We start from the raw sequence: 21,707 nt of genomic DNA, 5'->3' as shown, positions 1-21,707 counted from the left end.
CATCCTGTTAAGGTGAGTGTTTAGTGTCAGGAACTCATCCTGTTAAGGTGAGTGTTTAGTGTCCAGGAACTCATCCCGTTAAGGTGAGTGTTTAGTGTCCAGGAACTCATCCTGTTAAGGTGAGTGTTTAGTGTCCAGGAACTCATCCTGTTAAGGTGAGTGTTTAGTGTCCAGGAACTCATCCTGTTAAGGTGAGTGTTTAGTGTCCAGGAACTCATCCTGTTAAGGTGAGTGTTTAGTGTCCAGGAACTCATCCCATTAAGTATTTTATTTATCCCGTTAAGTACCTTTTGATTTGAGGAGCCAAGCGACAGGATCTCTCCTCCCCTGTGAGAATAGAAGGGAATACAGTAGAACAGAAGAGACGATCAATAACACTGCTGTGTACTGCAGTCACCTGTTGGCTTTGCTGTTTTTAATTGAATTCGTTTTATATAAGCTTTACACCCGTAAACATTAGAAAAGGCTAATATATTATATTGAGTTGAGCTGCTCACTGACAACTCACAAGCAAGTGGTCTGGTGTGTTATTGTAACCAGTATGTATGGACACAGGCGCACTTTGGGATATGATGCATGTGGTCCTGTATGGAAAGAGACGTCACTGTGCACACAGTGTCAGTGCATTTGAACCCCCCCCCCCCCCCAGTCCTCATTATAATAATAATAATGAATGTGGGGAAACAGTGATGTTGCATATTGTGGTAAAAACATCTGTCAGTTTTGCTGCATTCAGCAGCTTCTCCGTCAAGACAGAGCTTTCTTCTCTTCTCTTCTCTTCTCTTCTCTTCTCTTCTCTTCTCTTCTCTTCTCTTCTCTTCTCTTCTCTTCTCTTCTCTTCTCTTCTCTTCTCTTCTCTTCTCTTCTCTTCTCTATCTCTCTGCTCCAACCTTCCTCTTTCTTCCAGTACCAGTTCCACCGTCCATCTTCAAGCTAAGGGATAAATAAATGCACATTTCCTGCCAATTAACCTGTAGATCACGCACTGCAGTCTTCCGTCAGTCCTGGCTGGCTGGCTGGCTGGCTGGCTCATTTCAGCCTTGCGCAGTACAGTGTTGCCTTCAAGGCACTTCCTGAATTAAAAGCTTTTTTTCTGCAGGTCATTTAGCAGGACAGACAGACAGACAGACAGACAGACAGACAGACAGACAGACACAGACAGACAGACAGACAGACAGACAGACAGACAGACAGACAGACAGACAGACAGACAGACAGACAGACAGACAGACATACAGACAGATCTTATTCTGTAGTTAAATGAGCTGAGCTCTGCATGTTGTGGTGAGTGAGATAATGGATATGCGTCCATTACATTATTGGCAAGTATATCACGACACTTAATGTAAAACAATCTGAACTATCCCTTTAAGGTTAAAGTAAGCTAAGAGGTAAGGTAAGGGTAAGGTAAGGGTAAGGTAAGGATGTTAAGGTAAGAGTTCTGTTTCTAATCAGGTTTTTTTAGGCAGAAATTATGACGAGTTCTAGCTGCTTCTTGGACAAAAAGTGATCATTAGATTAGATTAGATTGTATTAGATTACATTAGATTAGATTACATTAGATTAAAATGTATTGTCATCACAGCACAACAAAAGTGCAGTACAACAAAAAACAAGTTTCAAATGTAACAGTATAGTGCAATAATAATATACAATGTACAGATGAATTAACTGGAATATACTGTATATAAATGAGTACTACTGAGTAATAATGCTAATCCGATGTATGTACAGTGTTAAAGTATTATGTACAGTGATACAGGTATAAAGACACTAGTACCATACTGGCCAGTGGTATAACTAGTAAGAGTAGGTAAGGATATATACAGATATAGATATAGTATCTACAGATATGTAAAAAGGATTATATGCAGGTATATTCAGACAGGTGTATATATATATATATATAAATATATACTATATACTGTATATGTATATGATAAATATATATATGGTATACTATATACAGCACCACACCTCTGCCTATGCCATCCTCCTCTCCCATCCTCCTCTGGTAAATGGTAAATGGTGCATTTATATATCTTTTTTTCCAAAGTGCTTTACAATTTGTTCCTCACATTATACCTGTTCACTCACACATTCAGGGTGGAGGCAACCATGCAAGGTGCCGACCTGCTCATCTGGAGCAGTTAGGGGTTAAGTGTCTTGCTCGTCACGCTGCCCGGGAGGAGCGGGAATCGAACCGGGAACCTCCGGATTACCAGACGACTGCTTTACCTCCCGAGCCACTGTCGCCCCACCTCTCTCCTACCTTCCTCTGTCCTCCAAGCTAAATGGACAGACAGAGGAAGATTATTTTAGGAGGAGTATGCATTCCAGCAGGGAACAGCAGGCCACAAGACACCAAATCACGACAACCACGATGAGAAACTCTAGTGTTTAGAGAGAGAGCTTGGACTTGTTTTGTTAAGTCCAGGCTGAGCCAAGCTGAGCCAGGATTCTGGGCCAAACCAGCACGTCTCGTCCTCAAGCCGTTTAACCAAGACACACTTTGAGCCAAGACAGAACAGATCCACTGAAGGGAAAGACGCTCGTTCCAAGATGAGAAATAAACTATTTGAAAAATGTTACATTATGCACCCACTGCTGTCGGGTGAGATCTTTGTATCTCCAAAAAGGTTCAACTGTTCTGAATTAAGTAAAACATCTTTGTTTAGGTAGAGCAGTCGTAATCCGGAGGTTTCCGGTTCTATTCCCGCTCCTCCTGGGCAGCACATCAAAGTGTCCTTGATCAAGACACCCCTAATTGCTCCCGATGAGCAGGTTGGCTCCTTGCATGGTGAGGAACCAATTGTAAAGCGCTTTGGATATAAAGGCAATTTGATTGGATCTTGTGTCCTTTTTGTAACATACTCCAAAATGCATGAATTATGTGTGATGTGCCTGTGTGTGTGTAAATATTTCTATGGGGGGATTATGTTGTTTCCTCAAATGACCTTATACCTAAAACCTTAAACCTCTGAAATATGTGGACCGTATGTTGCCTATTGTTTAAAATTGATGGGTTCAAGGAAAGCATTTAAAGTGTGTGTGTGTGAGAGAGATGTGTATTATCATGGCTCTATTGACAGCTGGAAGTGGGCGTGGCTCAGAGATGTGTCTATTAGCATGGCTCTGTTGGCAGCTTAAAGGGGGCGTGGTTCAGAGATGTGTCTATTATTAGAGTTGTTCCGATACCGATACCAGTATCGGAAATGCCTCCGATACACCCTAAAATGCTGGTATCGGTATCGGCGAGTATGCTTCAATTCTATGCTCCGATCCCATATGACGTAATTTATCAACAACACGTGCGGTATACTCCTGCTGAGAGTGAGCATTATAAAACAAACATGTTTTTAATCGACCGTGCAATAAAGTGTCAATGCTGTTTGTCATTTTAACAGCAGATACTTTCTTAAATGCCATCGTCCTGACAGAGCGGTGTGACGGGGAGCTCTGATGTGTTCGCTTGCTGGTGTTATTAGCATTAGCTGAAGAGCTAGCTGAAAAGCTAGTTTTAGCTTAACGTTGCCTTGGCTAAAGTTGGGGCTATTCATAATCCAGCAATAATGGCTGCAGACCTGCAAGCAAAGTACAGCAAGTTGGTGTAACGGCCCTAACGGGTGTAAAACTCACTCCCCAGAGGCATCCAAACTGAGCGCTTAGGGAGGAATTCCTTTCTTGGCGCAGCGGTTTGTGATGTCACCCGCAGTGCGGACGCCTGGGGTTCGACTCCCACTCAAGGCATGGTCGAAGTCGTGGCAGGGGCGAGTTGTCTCTGTTACATTGGTGCCGTGACCCGGATGCCTTGGGTGGTGTGAGTTTAGGGGGGGTGAATGTAACGGGTGTAAAACTCACTCCCCAGAGGCATCCAAACTGAGCGCTTAGGGAGGAATTCCTTTCTTGGCGCAGCGGTTTGTGATGTCGCCCGCAGTGCGGACGCCTGGGGTTCGACTCCCACTCAAGGCATGGTCGAAGTCGTGGCAGGGGCGAGTTGTCTCTGTTACATTGGCAAAGGAGTATTCCAAGGTAAATCACTTTTTCACCAGTAACATTACATTGTCTTTCCATCTAGCTCACGTTAACGTGGCTAACCTAAGTGTCGTCACTGATCGACCTCTCGCACACATGCACGCAATTAATGACATGTTGCGGACAGCCATACCGGTGACAATGTTTAGCTTTTAGTGCCAAAGGATAAGAGTCTGAGGCGGAGTCTCAAAAGAGAATGTTGAATATTTATTGTGTATTAAAAATCACAACATACACGTTACTACTGGGTGAACTCATTGAGCATAGTTGCCAATTAATGATACTAATACTAATCTATACAATCACCTGTTGTTGACAGCTTAAAGGGGCCGTGGCTCGGAAATGTGTATTAGCATGGCTCTATTGACAGCTGGAAGTGGGCGTGGCTCAGAGATGTGTCTATTATCATGGCTCTGTTGGCAGCTGGAGGGGGGCGTGGCTCTGTTGGGAGTTTAAAGGGGGCGTGGTTCAAAGATGATGGAGCCACATTGACAGGAAGTGCTGGAGAATTCACACGTCGTCCTTTTCTCTCCTGCGTCCTTCGCGTCTTGCCAAGTTAAATGTTTAGACCTCCTTCTCTAAAGGAAGGATGCAGATTTCCAGCCAGCGTGTGAGATATCTCACTCAGGGTGCACTTAGCCGTGTCCTCGCCAACAAGTCCTATTTACTTAGTTACAAGGTGGTAGCGTTCGGGTGGTAGAAGGCCAGGACCAATCAGATCCAAGGCAGCACTCGATTATTGATCTCCTTTATTGATCTCCTTGGGGAAATGCGGGCATCAATATCTGATGATACTGCGCTTATCGGTCTCATCAACAAAGGTGATGACCGGGCCTATAGAAAGGAGATAGACTCATTTGTCCATTGGTGCGATGCCAACTTTTTGGAACTAAACATAGAAAAAACCAAAGAGTTGGTCATCAACTTCAGTAGGAAGAAGGTGAATGTCTCTCCTGTCATCATTAGCAGGAGGTTGAAATAGTCCAGTCCTATAAATATCTTGGCGTTCACCTGGACAGTAAGGTGGACTGGAAGCAGAACACAGATTCTGTGTTAAAAAAAGCCCAGTCTCGGCTTTTTCATTTGAGGAAGCTTAGATCCTTCGACATCGGCAGGTCACTTCTTTATGTCTTCTATCAAGGTATCCTGGCTAGTGTCCTGTTTAATGCTGTTCTCTGCTGGGGGGGGGGGCAGCATCACGGTTTCTGACAAAAACTGTATAAATAAAATCATTAAAAAGGCTGGCTCAGTGATTGGCCTCCCTCCTGATTCCCTGGAGATCATCATAGCCAAGCGAACTAGAACTAAACTGAACACCATTTTATCATTTGAAGGTCACCCACTGTTCAGTATTTTTGATGCTCTGCGAAGCTCATTCAGTGATAGGTTGTTGATGCCTCAATGGTCTACTGAGCGATTAAGAAGGTCCTTTGTTCCTGCTGCAGTTAAATTCTTTAACGAACACCGTTAGCACTGTGTTGAGAGGCTCTCCTACTGTGTTGTGTATCCTGTATTGTATCATGTAAATGTTTCTTTCATGTTTGTATAATTGTATTCGCTCTGGTGGCAAACCATGTTTCCCCTCAGGGATTAAGAAATAAACCATACTATACCATATCATAGCAGCATGGGGGAGGGGGGGTACAGGTATGGGCAGGGTAATAGAAGAAAGACATAAATATAGGCAATACAATTAAAAAAATAAACAGTGTAAACAATATAATTAATTCTGAATATATGTCAGTATCAATAAAAACTACAACAATGCCGTTCATGTTAATATCCGAATTCCAATTACGCGCAATTGTCATTTCATTATAGACACAGACCAGTGTGGACCTTAACACTTTGGACGCCAGACCCGATGATAGTCGGGTTAACTTGCCGACGCTTGGGGCGCCAAACCAGAGTATAGTCGCGTTTTCATCGTTATTTCTTTATTCGATATTTCCATTCATTACAGGCACACGGACATCTGGGTTAACATGGGGAATCATTCTGAGAATGCCAATGTGCAATACCGGCCGCATCCACCCAGGTGGCAGTATCGAGCACCCTTTGAAACATATATCTTGGCCTGTGGGTTGATCAGAATTCTCCGGTCAGATTTCTATTAGTCGGGCAAGGGGACCGGTTGGCGTCTATGCCTTCTACAACGCTGTTCGGTTTCCGCGTTGCCGTTTTGCGCTCTGATTGGCCGAGCGCGAGGGGGCTACCGCGAGCGGGATCGCTGCGCTCATCAACGACCCTCCGTGCTCCGGCTTTCAACAGCGGGGAGAGTATTATGGGGCTTATGCCGCGAAGCAGTAACACACATAGTTGCAATGCATCTGTCAGTCGTACTTAACTATGTGTTCACTGTTGTGTTACTGCTTCGCGGCATAAGCCCCATAATACTCTCCCCGCTGTCGAAAGCCGGAGCACGGAGGGTCGTTGATGAGCGCAGCGATGCCGCTCACGGCGCCCCTCTCCCCGCTGGCGAAAGCCTTATCGCAGCACAGCTGAGGGGCGGCGATGAAGCCCGAGTCGTGCGATTTTTTATTGGTTTGTCATGACAAACCAATTACATAATCCAACATATGTGTAAAGAAACAACATCTTCCAGTTAACGGTATATTTTTTTAATGATTGCTTACGGTATAAATTAGGTTAACTGGAGCTTAGTATTGCTGCCTGGCGCGGGAATCGGGCTTCATCGCCGCCCCTCAGGCGTGCTGCGATAAGGCTTTCGCCAGCGGGGAGAGAGAGGGGTGCCGCGAGCGGCTTCGCTGCGCTCATCAACGACCCTCCGTGCTCCGGCTTTCGACAGCGGGGAGAGTATTATGGGGCTTATGCTGTGAAGCAGTAACACAACAGTGAACACATAGTTAAAGGAAAACTCCAACATTTTGGGAAATTAGCTTATTTAACATCTTCCCTGGAGTTAGACAAGAAGATACATACCTTTTTTGTCTCTGTGCATGCATTAGGCTTAGGGAACAGTCGCTCCGTTAGCATAGCTTAGCTTCATCACTGGAAGTGAGTAGGGGCCGGAGCCTGGCGTTCCCACACAGTGTATAGTTTGATTGATTGATTGAAAAGTTTATCAACAGATTGCAGAATACACTCCAAATACAACTCCAAAACGTTCATGTAAACATGTTGTGACCTGTGTATTCACCACGTGGAGAAATAAAAAATTATTGAATTAGACAATTACGTTTTATAAGCAAATATACTTGCCCAACCACTACTGTATGAGCGCAGCCAGTGATTTCAATGTGACGGCGTGTTTGTTTACATTCTCATTCATTCAAAAGATCCGAACCGATTGAAGTTTATAGATACCATGACTTGAAATCCTCTTACCTTGACGATTAAAAGCCTCCCCAATTTAGAAAACAGTAATCCAATGGCTGGTATTGATAATATACTACTAACGCTCGGAGCTAACCAGCAACCGGACAGTCAAGCAGATAACGAGAGCAATGACTTCCTTTCTGGGGGGTTTCAAAATAAAAGAGCGACGTCTATAGCAGCGGAAAACGTTTATTTTGTACATTATCTAACGTTAACACAAACCTAAACTAACGTTACAACTAACCTAAAGTTAGTTTAGGTTTGTGTTAACGTTAGATAATGTACAAAATAAACGTTTTCCGCTGCTATAGACGTCGCTCTTTTATTTTGAAACCCCCCAGAAAGGAAGTCATTGCTCTCGTTATCTGCTTGACTGTCCGGTTGCTGGTTAGCTCCGAGCGTTAGTAGTATATTATCAATACCAGCCATTGGATTACTGTTTTCTAAATTGGGGAGGCTTTTAATCGTCAAGGTAAGAGGATTTCAAGTCATGGTATCTATAAACTTCAATCGGTTCGGATCTTTTGAATGAATGAGAATGTAAACAAACACGCCGTCACGTTGAAATCACTGGCTGCGCTCATACAGTAGTGGTTGGGCAAGTATATTTGCTTATAAAAACGTAATTGTCTAATTCAATAATTTTGTATTTCTCCACGTGGTGAATACACAGGTCACAACATGTTTACATGAACGTTTTGGAGTTGTATTTGGAGTGTATTCTGCAATCTGTTAATAAACTTTTCAATCAATCAATCAAACTATACACTGTGTAGGAACGCCAGGCTCCGGCCCCTACTCACTTCCAGTGATGAAGCTAAGCTATGCTAACGGAGCGACTGTTCCCTAAGCCTAATGCATGCACAGAGACAAAAAAGGTATGTATCTTCTTGTCTAACTCCAGGGAAGTTAATCTCTGTTTTAAATTATGGCTATGTGTCTAATCTGCCCGTCGCTTATCAATGACTTGTTTGCAGTCAACATTGTCGAAACGGATTGTTTTTTAATCGGTTCATATCCTTTTTATAGCATTTCGAAAAGCTACCGTTCTCTCGGAAAATTTCGGAAAATTGAAATATTCCCCCAGAAACGGCATTTACTGGAATATTCTAGAATACACAAAAACGTTGTAATTTTTCGGCCTATTTATGAATAGTTTTCAAATAAACGCTAGATTATCGATAGTATATGTGTACGTATGCACGCTATAGAGGCGATCTGAAAAATGTATTCTCTTATTTCCTCATCAGCGATCACAGCCAAACAGCCACATCACACATAGGGCAAACGCTGAAATCTCTGTGAAAACAGGTCTGATTATCCTAAGACTGGTAAAATAGATTCCTTACCTGAGATCAGATGTTATCCAAAAAGATTATTCCAATTCCTGATCGCCATTCCAAATATCGATCACGCTTATTGATTACAGTGTTGGTACTGTAAATACATAATCGTCGCTGTTCTGAGGGCCGGCGATCACTTGGTCTCTTCAGATGACTTGACGGAAAAATAAAATGCGCAAACTGACCACTCCCCCTGTATCAGTCTGAGCTGATGGGGTGCAGTTACACAGGGAGAGACGATAGGGGGCGGTAGCTTCCCAATTGAGCTCAGAGAGACTCTGCAGCACTAACCCATGGCTCGATTGATGAAATATGAATTCAAATCGGCAATAAAAAAAATACGGCAAACAAACGACATTTCGCGTCGGTCGGCACTCAATGGGGGGTCTGATAAAACGAGTTATGACGTCGCTGGCATCCAAAAAAAAATTATCATGTAACATAAAAAAAATCGTTGTAGGAACAGTTTGGGAGAGGGAGGTAGGGAGGGGTTTTAGTTTGTGTGGTGTGATAACAATGTTTAAATTGAGAAGTTTAGACTTTAGTTTAGTTTTACAACAGAAATAAAAATTGTGTTATAATGAAAGTGCCGGAAAAAGGTACCGTCGGTTACCGGTATCGGTTCAAATGTGAACGGTACTCAACCCTAGACTGATATGTTATTTATGGTTAGTCTTGGTATGGATTTGACAGACTGATATGTTTTTTAGGGTTAGTCTTGGTATGGATTTGACAGACTGATATGTAATTTAGGATCAGGGTTTGTTTTTGTATGGACTTGACAGTCTGAAATGTTATTTAGGGTTAGTCTGGGTATGGATGTGTCAGTCTGATATGTTATTTAGGGTTAGTCTTGGTATGGATGTGTCAGTCTGATATGTTATTTAGGGTTAGGCTTACTGTAGGTCTGAAGTGAAAGCCAGGGTGAAGTCTAAACAAGCTGTTCAGAATCGCTTAACCCTCAATGATGTCACAATGGGAGGAAGTATCTTAGATTAATCAATTATCTGTGTTTTCCTTGGAACCAGGAACACTGCCTAGTCAGTGCCTACCTAATGTACTGCCCAGTTTGTAAATGTTTTTTACTCTTAGGTGTGGGGCAGCCAGGCAGGGAAGGAAATTACCACACTGGTTGTTTCCTACACGTCTTCTCTTCTTCTCTTCTTAGTAAACCTTTATGTACGGGTTGTTTCCTACATGTCCTCTCTTCATCTCCTCCTTCCTTCCTCCTCTCTCCCTCTCTCTCAGGTGGGTGATCGTGTCATCGTCTTGTGCCACAGCGGCCTGTGGCAGGAGGTGGTGGCCGTGCCCGCTGACCACACCTTCCTGATGCCGGCGTCCATGAGCTTCCAGGAGGGCGCGGCCTTCCCTGTCAACTACATCACGGCCCACATGATGCTGTTCCAGATGGCCAACATCAGGCCGGGCAAGACGGTCCTCATCCACATGGCTGCAGGTCTGTCTGTGTGTACAGTGTGTGTGTGTGTCTGTGTATAGTATGTATGTATTGTAACAAAGGTAGCAGACTGGGGTAGGTGGAAGGTGCAATAGCTGAAGCTCCCCGCTGGACAATCCAGGGGCGTTTATTTAAGCAGAACAGACAATCATACTGGCTCCCATTGGAGCACCTAACTATCTTTACTGAAGGCCAGTCCCTAACTAGGCCGGGCCGCTGTCCGGCTTACCGGTTGTCAACTCACCAAGACACACTCTGAGGTTCTTTGTCTGTCCTCTTTTGAGAGGCATGCTGATTGCTTAATTTGGAGACATCTGTGTGTGGGGTGTGTGTGAAGCTGATTGAATTGATTGATTGATTGATTGATTGATTGATTGATTGATTGATTGATTGATTGATTGATTGAAAACTTTATTAACAGATTGCAGAATGGGTACAATACAGTACAGCTCAATACACACAATTGTTAAGGGGATGCAGACCAGAGAAAGACTTTCGTCTTGTTTACACCAGGGTCCCCCATTTTCAATTCATCAGGACATATATGACATACATGACATACAGATAGTCAGTACTGCTACATCTATACATTTATGACATACCAGATTTGCAAATACAGTACTGTTTGTGATACAGAAGGAGTCAAGAAAAGGGAGTATATACATTTGACGTAGAAACTGTACATTGGAGGAGGTTGGGTGGGGGGGGTTGGGTACACTGGGATATTGACAACCATACTGGGTAATTTACATTGGAGGTGGTTGGGGGGGGGGGGGGGGGGGGGCACACTGTATAAGCAAGCAAAACTGTACATTGAGGGGGGGGAGATTCTGTACAAACAAACAAAATTGTACATTGGACTATTGACAAAACCATACTAGGTAAATGACTGTACATTGGAGGGGGTTGGGTTAGGATATTTACAGGGGCCAGTGTTGAATTGCAGTCTCCCGTAGGTGTCTCTTGAGAGAGGTTTTGAAAGTGGGTAGTGATCCACATTCCTTTACAGCTTTGGGTAGGGCGTTCCACATTGATGTGGCATAATTGCGAAACGTGTTTAGTCCCTTATTTGAGCCGAATCTGGGTTTAACATGATTTGTGGAGCTCCCTCTGGTGTTGTGATCGTGGTATTCACTGACCTTTGGGAAGTATTTTGCCATGTACATGGGTACCTTGGTCGTGTAGTGTATCTTGTAGACCAGGCCCATTGCAAGTTGCTGTACTCTGTCATCTACTCTAAGCCATCCTAGGTTGTCAAAGTGGGCAGGGGTGAGGTGGGTTCTAGGAGTAAGGTCAAGCAGTAGTCTGACCAGTTTGTTTGTCAGTCCTCTTCTCTCCATTGGGAGGAGCCAACGGGCGGGAATGTAGAAGCCATCAACTAACAATTCCCCTAAGCCCCTTACAGTATGTATGTATTGTGACGAGCCTGGTGGGGTTCAGACTCGCCACGGTTCAAATACAAACAAATTCGAATGTCCTGTGCACGTCCCTGCACACACACACACACACACGCACACGCGCACACGCACACACACACACACACACACACACACACACACACACACACACACACACACACACACACACACACACACACACACACACACACACACATGGATTGTCGAACCCAGATAATGTTTGACCCTGGCGGCTGTGTAAAGGAAGGTCTGCCCTCCTCTTGTGTACTTCCTTCCTGTCCCACCTCGTGTACGGTCCAGAGGGGACACTTTGATTGGAGTGAGTGAGTCACCTCCACCACACCGGAGACCACAAAGACATTGGAATTGGAATGAGAACAATGCAGCAAATTGGATCATTAGCAGATGTCTTTCAGTAATACTGTACTTAGTTCCCAGGGTCCTGTTTCCACGCAGTGCCGACATTCTAGCTTCGCTCCACCAACTTTGTAGACGATGTGAAATCTTGTCAGAAAGTAATGTATCCTACACAGTCCTTTCTCAGCACACTCCATGCTGTTCCTCAGGATCCCCTTTAACTTTCATCAAAGTAACCTTTTACTTGAGTAGGATGTTTTTCTACTTTCCACCTCTGCTAACTATCTGGAGCTAGTATGAGGAACAGCATGGATTGTAGCTAACTATCTGGAGCTAGTATGATGAACAGCATGGATTGTAGCTAACTATCCAGAGTTGGTATGAAGAACAGCATGGATTGTAGCTAACTATCTGGAGCTAGTATGAGGAACAGCATGGATTATAGCTAACTATCCAGAGCTGGTATGAGGAACAGCATGGATTGTAGCTAACTATCCAGAGCTGGTATGAGGAACAGCATGGATTGTAGCTAACTATCCAGAGCTGGTATGAGGAACAGCATGGATTGTAGCTAACTATCTGGAGCTAGTACGAGGAACAGTATGGATTGCAGCTAACGATCTGGAGCTAGTATGAGGAACAGTATGGATTGCAGCTAACGATCTGGAGCTAGTATGAGGAACAGCATGGATTGTAGCTAACTATCCAGAGCTAGTATGAGCAACAGTATGGATTGCAGCTAACTATCTGGAGCTAGTATGAGGAACAGCATGGATTGTAGCTAACTATCTGGAGCTAGTATGAGCAACAGCATGGATTGTAGCTAACTAATGTTGTATTGCATTTATGCAATGTTGAAGTACGACATTGAAGTTGTTTTGGGACACATGGCCACCTATGTAGGGGCCACTGTGCCCCCCCTCCCCCTTTAATGATCTTCCGGGCCTTGCTGATGCACCGGCTGTTATAAATGTCCTGTATGCAGTATGGGTAGGGTTGCCACCCGTCCCTTAAAATACGGAATCGTCCCGTAATTGGAAACGAAAAGACGTGTTCCGTATTGAACTGATACGGGACGCCCTTTGTCCTGTATTTTAAGGTTGCCAGTTTAGTGAGAGAAATGAGCCAGCCGACCTACAAAAACAAGCAAAAGTGTGTCCAAAAGTTGCAGGAAATAAACAGACTTGGCAACTCTGGTATGATGGGCGTGCGTTCAGCAGCTCACGACCAATGAGAATTAGCGCTTTCACGTTGCTAAGAAGAGTTCTGTGCCGTTGTGCCAATCCTCCGTCTGTGTGCTGCGTGATTTCTTTTCGAAGACGCTTTGAAAATGTCTACAGCGGACACTGTCACTCCACCACGTCCTAAAAAGACAAAACACCTCCAGAAATACAGACCCGAGTGGGAAGAGGCAAACCACTGGCTTGATAGCGTCAGTGGAGATGTTTACAAAGCAAACTGCAAAGTATGTAGGCGTGTGTTTTCTGTGGCGCATGGTGGACTGACTGATCTCAAACAGCATGCCTCAGGAGAACAACATGCCAGAAATATAAGAACGCAAAGGACACAAGCACAGGTGTCACAGTTCTTCATGACTGAAACATCTCCTGAGATTGATTCGGTATGGGATATTATTTATCTGGTTGTGTTTTTAACTACATGTCAGTACTTCTATTTACCTGCCCTGGCAGCCAGGAGCCTACTCTTCTTTGCACTTTATTTTTTATTAATCTTTTAATTTGGGTCACACAAGTGTTTAATTGTATTATTGTCCTCTTTCAGTAAAAGTGTTCCCAGGCTTTGTTTTTACAGCACTTTATATGCATACAGTATTATGCTCAAGTTGAGGCTATAGTTCAGCCAATTTATTTAAACAATGTTAAATGCAAATAAAGCACTTTAAACTTTAAGTATGACTAAATGCTTTCTTGACTATATATAGTAACTGTTCCAAAATGCATAGATTTCTATGTATTTTAGGGGTTTGGGGGGCTAGCTCTTTTTAATATAAATGTCATAGATTGTTTTATTTAGATTTCATAGATTTCTATGCATTTCAGGAGTTTGGGGGGCTGGCTCCCCAAAATAATTAAATAACATAACCCTAACCCTAACCCTAAAACCGAAATAAAGTAAAAAAAAATAAATAGTGACCAAATCCGCCCCTTTTTCGCCCCAAAAAATTCCCCAAAACTGCCCACGCTCGATGATAGGTGTCCCTTATTTCTATTGGTCAAAGGTGGCAACCCTATCAGGGTGCTACACAACACAACCTGACTCATACCGTTACCATTAGGTCCACACTGACTCAGACATGTTGAGAAACACTTTCTATTTGGACCATTTCATGTTTATGCTGTCAAATGAAGAAGTATCACACAGATGTCACATATTCATTGTGCAAGTGGATCTGATACAAACAGGAAATTACAACACTATCTAAACTGCTGAATTTCTATTTGAAAGATTGAGATAAAAAGGGACAGTCCTAACTAAAGTCAGGTCTCCTATTCTCAAGTGGTAATTTGGGTTTTGGAACGACACCACTTCCAGATTACGATGGTCCATTGGTGATACATTTTTTTAATAAAAGAAACTCACATGGCACCAACATAAACTGAAGCCGGATTAAGCAAAGCTCCAAATCCCCAGGCCTTGACCGGTTTACTCATATATATTCATATAACACTTAAAGTCATTGGTAAACAAACGTAGTGCTGAAAATATACACTTTGACTGCTGTTTGGATAGGGTTAGGGTCTTTACTCTTGGGCTACATTTGAAAAATAAATGCTACATTAATTAATATGGACTGTATTGATCTATTTATGGCGTGAAATTATTGTCGGTCCGGTACCAGACCGCTCAGGCTTAAAGGGTTAACAGGGCCCACCCCCACCCCCTCCTAATAGACAGTCTCCTCCCCACCGCATGTATATATTCTCTCCCCGCCGTATGTATATTTCTCTCCCACCCACCCACCCCCTCCAAATGTACAGTCTCCTCACCACCGTATGTATATTTCTCTCCCACCCACCCACCCCCTCCTAATGTACAGTCCCCTCCCCATCATATGTATATACTCTGTCAGGATCTATGGGTAACAGTACTGTATATTTGAATACCGTTTATGTCACAAATGTATCAGTACTAAATACCTGTATGTCCCTATGCCATAAATGTCATGTATGTTGAGTATGTCATAAATGTCAATATGAATTGAAAATGGGGGACCCTGATGTAAACAAGACAAACGTCTTTCTCTGGTCTGCAACAATTGTGTGTATTGAGCCGTACTGTATTGTACCCATTCTGCAATCTGTTAAATAAAGTTTTCATTCATTCATTCATTCATTCAAGGCCAAAACTCCTCCTCCGACATTTTTAAAAGGCATCCATATCACTTCTATTAAAGGAAGGTAAAGACCCTAAGGAGCCGGGTTCATATAGACCTCTCAGCCATGTTGATGCCAAGCTCTTAGCTAAGATGCTTGCCACACGATAGATAAAGACATGTTTGGGACATGTAGACTACGTGACACTCACTACAGTCGCTCGGGATGTAGAGCAGTCGTCTGGTAATCTGGCGGTTCCCTGTTTGATTCGCGCTCCTCCTGGGCACCGTGTCGAAGTGTCCTTGAGCAAGACACTTAACCCTTAATTGCTCCCGATGAGCAGGTTGGCACCTTGCATGGTTGCCTCTGAATATGTGAGTGAATGGGTGAATGTGAGGAACAAATTGTAAAGCATTTAGGATAAAAGCGCTACATAAATGCAGTCCATTTACTCACTAGAAGATATTCTAAATCCTAACCCATATTGAAATGCTGGTAGACATCACACACAAAATGCAGTTTTTTGTCTTACATTCGTTAGAACGCATAAGACATTTTTGCCAAAATGGAGCACCATGCACTTAGGTCTTGACTCTCTGAACCTAAAATCTTGCAAGCACTGTAGGGCTTGACATTATCACCACCATCCGCCAAATGCAGTTAGAATTAGGCTAAAACAGTGTATTTTTGGGGCTTTCGGTTCAGAAAAACGTAACTTCCCATGGTGCCATTTTGAAACGGACACCATTGTGTCAAAAGCTACTTGTAAGACTGCCTTGTGTCTTCATTTGGAAACGTGTGCGTCAAGAGAAAGAAAAAAGGCTTGTAATTTGGAGCTTTCTTTCCTATCTCGACTGCTCCGTGACCAGCAAGGTCTCCCCTGCATCTTCAAAAGCCTGGAGGAAGCTCATGTCAAATTGATTACATACATTGCATCACCGAATACCGTTGGAGACCTATTTCAGAACCACAACCCGAGCTGCTTCTATCCGCCCGCCTACAACTTGTTGTTGTTTTCATCCTTACTGTGATTCTCCATTGATTTTACATTGTCCAGGTTAGAGGGGTTGTCAATATCACAAGGCCCTGTGGGGATGCTCATGTGATGCAAAAACCCTGAACTTAATGGGATCCTAAAACCCTGAACTTAATGTGGTCCGGCTTCCGGTTTGAACGCAATGTGAAGCGATACGCGTTTGGTTATAGCTCCGCTCCCGTCAACGTTAATTTAGTTTAAAAACCTTATTTGAACAATACCAAAAGAGATTAGACCACATTGTATGTATTGATAAGACCTTCTACTAACTATATCAAAAGACAGAAAGACTCAACCTGGATACTAATGATAAGAAAAAGAGTGGAAAGAAAAACCCTCCAACGGCGCCGGTTTTGACACGTTCGAAGGGCACAGCTGAAGCAGCAGCGGTACCGTTGGAGACTAGCCCCGATGGGGGGACTATAGTAGAGAATATACCGGGACCAACGATGACTGGCCCCGAGAGGGAGACAGCAGTTGACGACACAACGGTAACGACGTGTAAAAATACCGTAAAAGATAAAGCAGGGGAATTTGAGAAGATAATCTCCAACAAACTCATCGGGTCCATCATTGTACCCACAACATCATCTGACACAAGCAGTGCAATTTCACATCCCGACTTCAACTCTCTGACTATCCTGATGAAGGAACAGATGGTCGCTATCGAGGAATTCAAAGCACACATCGATGCTAAATTCGAACTGGTTATGGAAGCAGCCGTTGTACAGGCCGGGCGAATCACGGCAGTGGAGAATACGGTGATAGAAATTACACAGAGGGTCCAAGTGAACGAGAAGAACCTCAACGATGGATTAACAGAATTATCGGCGGAGATAAAACAGGTGCAGGAGGAATGTCGGAAGAAAATACAAGAAGTCGAAGAGAAAGCAATGGAGAGGCAGATCGAGACCCAACGTTACTACAGGCGAAATAATATCCGCAACGTGGGACTGGATGAATCAGTCAAATGCACAGACGACAGCTTTCCAACAGTGTTAGTAGATATTTTAGGTAATAACAACCTTCCCACAGCGCAGACAGTGGACCAATGTTACAGAGTCGGTACACGAGGCCAAAGAGGTAACGGTCCGAGAGTTATCATTGTTACCCTGCGTAAGACGGTAATAAGAGACGCCATCATTAGAGCAGCGCGCAATCAAAGGGGGAAACTGAAATATGGTGAAAATTCAATAGCTATCTATGAAGATCTATGTAAGGAGGCCATCGCTCAGCGTTTCCCCTACAAGGATGTGATGCAGAGAATGTTCAAGAGTGGTCACAGGCCAATTCTTAACTACCCAGCACTGTTATCGATCATGGGAAAAGACGGTATTAGACAGGTAATACGCACGCCTAAAGCCGCCGAAGATTACATGAAGCTACATGGATCAGGTCCCCCAGGGCAGGACGCAACACTGGCTCGAATCAGATAAGCTTACTCATCTCTCTATTTCTTTGTATTTTAGTAATTTTATTAGAATGACTTTACCACGGCTCAACAAAAGTAACAGATGATATGCACGCTGGCAACAATAATGCACAAGATGTTTAATATGGCTCGTAAGGCATTATATTTACAGTCTTCTGTTCTCTGTGGAGACAATAATCCAACATTGACATTATGAATATTCTGGAACATTCTGGGCTCCTCTCTTGACTGCTCAGGGACACAAAGGAATATCCCGGAAAATACTAGAAGGTCATGCCCTGGGTAGGAAGATCATTCTGGATCATACAGCAGTGTTTACATATTTACCAGTATTCTACAACCTTCTAGAATATAATGCACCCCTTCAACGAAGGCCTGTAAATTTAACACTTACATCCGGTGTGAATAAGCATAGGATTCAAGGACTGAAGTTTAATAAGGCTTTAATAAGGCTTTTAAAAAAATATATATAAATAAAAAGACATTAGCCACATCTAAATGTATAAGCACAACAAGGTTATTCTAATATTTTAAATAATTACTCCACTGATTTAGAGATTTGCACAATGTAGCTCTAAAAGTCTCTGTTTTTCTCTTTTTTCTCTTTACTCAATTTTATTCCATCTGTTTTTCTCTGATGAGTTTTATTTTAGTTCTCACTCCTTTTTTAATTTTTTATCTTTCATTGTTATTTTTTCTCATTTTAAGGTGTTAGTGGTTATCTCCACTCTTTTCCTTTTTTCTGATGTTTCCTACATAAGTTAGTAGAAGGTTCAAATGAATATATTAATGAAGGTATATTTTTCATTTTTCAAACTATTGTTAGTACATTAATGGGAAGGCGCAAGACCAAAAGCGACATTCTATCGAATTAGAATGAACGTTTTAGATCCTATGGCAATTAGCATAGGAAGAATAGGATTACAAAGCTCAATTTGGGTAATCCGGTGGCCTAAGGGAGGGAGTCATAAGTGTAGGATGTGTCAATGGGACACAATCCTGTACGACTCTCGATGGGAGGGGGGGAAAGGGGATTTTTATTTGTATATATGTATGTTTTTAAGCTCGGCTCTCAACGGGACCTCACTAGTTGGATGTATATCTATTGTTGCCTCGCACTCCAGAAGCATTACCAATAACTACAAAACAACATGTATAGATTATGGCTATTTTGAATATAATGATCTGGAACACTGGGGGAATAAATAACCAACACAAACGCAAAAGCATGCTCACACTGATGAAAAAAGAACAGGTGGACGTTGCTCTGCTAAGTGAAACGCACATTCTAGAGAAAGACATAGATACGTTAGCGGACAACACATATCATAATATTAGTCACTCTTCTTTTGGTACGAGAACTCGAGGTGTAGCCATAGTCATTAGACGTAAGTTGAATATTGAATTAAAGGGAGTATGGTCTGATGCAGATGGTCGTATAACTATAGCTATGATTGTACACAAGAACAGGAAAATAGCGTTGGCAGCGGTATATGCCCCAAATTTGTACGAAGGGGGTTTCTTCACTACACTAACCAAAGCAATGTTAGACCTTCCCGATTACTCATTTATAATAGGTGCGGATTTTAATGCCATTTGGAATCCAAGGATGGACAAATCTTACCTCGCCTTTTCCAGCGAACAAAAGAATTAATCTAATGCATTAACACTTTGAGCGCCACGCCTGGTTTTCCGTTTTACCGGCTGAATGCCACCATCGGCGCCAATGTTAACGTTAATATCGCCTAATCTATGTTTTAAATTATGGCTATGTGTCTAATCTGCCCATCGCATTATCAAAGACTATTTTCCAGTCAGTGCTGTCAAGGCAGATTGTTTTTTTATCGCGTCGTTTCCGTTTCAGAGCAGTTAGAAAAGCCCCCGTTTTGATATAAAAAACAGCTCATTCTGGAGCATTCTATGAAAATCGTCTTTTAGTGGAATATTCCACAACGTTGATATTCGTCTGCCTTTTTATGAATCGTTTTCAAATAAACGCTAGATGATCAATATTATACGTGCACGCAAGCACATTACGGCCGCGCACGGATAATCGCTCCGTTGATTTCCTCACGGACTTTTACAGTGAAACCGAAAGAAGACATTTCACAAAACAGCTTATAACTTCATCAAACTTACTCTGATTATCCTAACACTGATAACATAGAGTCCTTACCTGACATCAGATGGTATCCAACTGGTATATTCCAATTCCTGATCACCATTCGAAAAAATCGATACGTGTATGGATCCAACGCGATACTGTAGATCTCCATGATCAGCGGGGATCTGAGGTTCCAGAATGAACTGTGGTAACCCCGGCTGGATCAGTGAACTGGAAAATGTGGAGTACCGGATTTTTTTCCCCATTCATTTTCATTGAGTCCATTCCAAAATCACTTATGTCATCTGGGAGACGACAGGGGGCGCTTTTTTCCACAGTGATCGCCGGCGCCGCTCGGCTATACTCGGGTAGGCTCGGGTGATGCAATAATTTTTCAGATCGCAAAAAAAAAAAGAAAAAAAAATCCGAGAAATCTCGTGAGTGGCTAGCAACCACCTATAAAAAAACCTGAGAAATCTCGTGAGTGGCACTCAAAGTGTTAAAGGATTGGTCGAAGATTACAGGTGTAAATGACTTATGGCGATCACTTAATCCCACGACCCGAAAGTACTCTTGTCGATCTGCGAGACATAACACATTATCCAGAATAGATTATGTCTTTGCATCCCCGAGACTATTTGATAACTATGAAGTGGAAATGATACCCAATGCACTATCAGATCACTGTTATTTACTCCTAAAAGGAACATTTGGTATACTATCTTCCCGAGCCCCAAGATGGCGATTTAATTCGATGCTGCTTAACTCTTTCAGTGCCACGCCTGGTTTTCCGTTTTACCGCTTGAATGCCACCATCGGCGCCAATGTTAACGTTAATATCGCCTAATCTATGTCTTAAATTATGGCTATGTGTCTAATCTGCCCATCGCATTATCAAAGACTATTTTCCAGTCAGTGCTGTGAAGGCAGATTGTTTTTTTATCGCGTCGTTTCCGTTTCAGAGCAGTTAGAAAAGCCCCCGTTTTGATATAAAAAACAGCTCATTCTGGAGCATTCTATGAAAATCGTCTTTTAGTGGAATATTCCACAACGTTGATATTCGTCTGCCTTTTTATGAATCGTTTTCAAATAAACGCTAGATGATCAATATTATACGTGCACGCAAGCACATTACGGCTGCGCACTGATAATCGCTCCGTTGATTTCCTCACAGACTTTTACAGTGAAACCGAAAGAAGACATTTCACAAAACAGCTTATAACTTCATCAAACTTACTCCGATTATCCTACCACTGATAACATAGAGTCCTTACCTGACATCAGATGGTATCCAACTGGTATATTCCAATTCCTGATCACCATTCGAAAAAATCGATACGTGTATGGATCCAACGCGACACTGTAGATCTCCATGATCCGCGGGGATCTGAGGCTCCAGAATGAACTGTGGTAACCCCGGCTGGATCAGTGAACTGGAAAATGTGGAGTACCGGATTTTTTTCCCCATTCATTTTCATTGAGTCCATTCCAAAATCACTTATGTCATCTGGGAGACGACAGGGGGCGCTTTTTTCCACAGTGATCACCGGCGCAGCTCGGCTATACTCGGGTAGGCTCGGGTGATGCAATAATTTTTCAGATCGCAAAAAAATAATAATAATAATAATTCCGAGAAATCTCGTGAGTGGCACGCAACCACCTATAAAAAAAAACGAGAAATCTCGTGAGTGGCACTGAAAGAGTTAATAACAAGGAATTCATTACACAACTCAAAGAAGCTCTTATAGTATTCCTACGGGAGAATGCAAACTCGGTGCAAGACCCCAGAATAATATGGATGTCGGTAAAGGGAATGATCAAGGATTTCACTGATAGCTTTTCCTCCAAAATG

General features: G+C 42.8%; 1 protein-coding gene across 1 annotated transcript in view; it reads left to right on the top strand.

The window, feature by feature from the left end:
- Positions 1 to 21,707, top strand: part of LOC311238085 (synaptic vesicle membrane protein VAT-1 homolog) — a 46,837-nt gene that overhangs the window by 1,017 nt on the left and 24,113 nt on the right. Inside the window, exon 2 of the mRNA XM_084326058.1 lies at positions 9,966 to 10,173. Coding sequence (XP_084182184.1) covers positions 9,966 to 10,173 — 208 coding nt within the window. The remainder of the gene's footprint in view (positions 1 to 9,965; positions 10,174 to 21,707) is intronic.

Source organism: Notolepis coatsorum, assembly GCF_963971535.1.
Source record: "Notolepis coatsorum genome assembly, chromosome: 12".
Classification (NCBI taxonomy): domain Eukaryota; kingdom Metazoa; phylum Chordata; class Actinopteri; order Aulopiformes; family Paralepididae; genus Notolepis; species Notolepis coatsorum.
The sequence above is the reverse complement of the archived record's forward strand: the minus strand, read 5'-3'. Positions and strand labels throughout refer to the sequence as shown.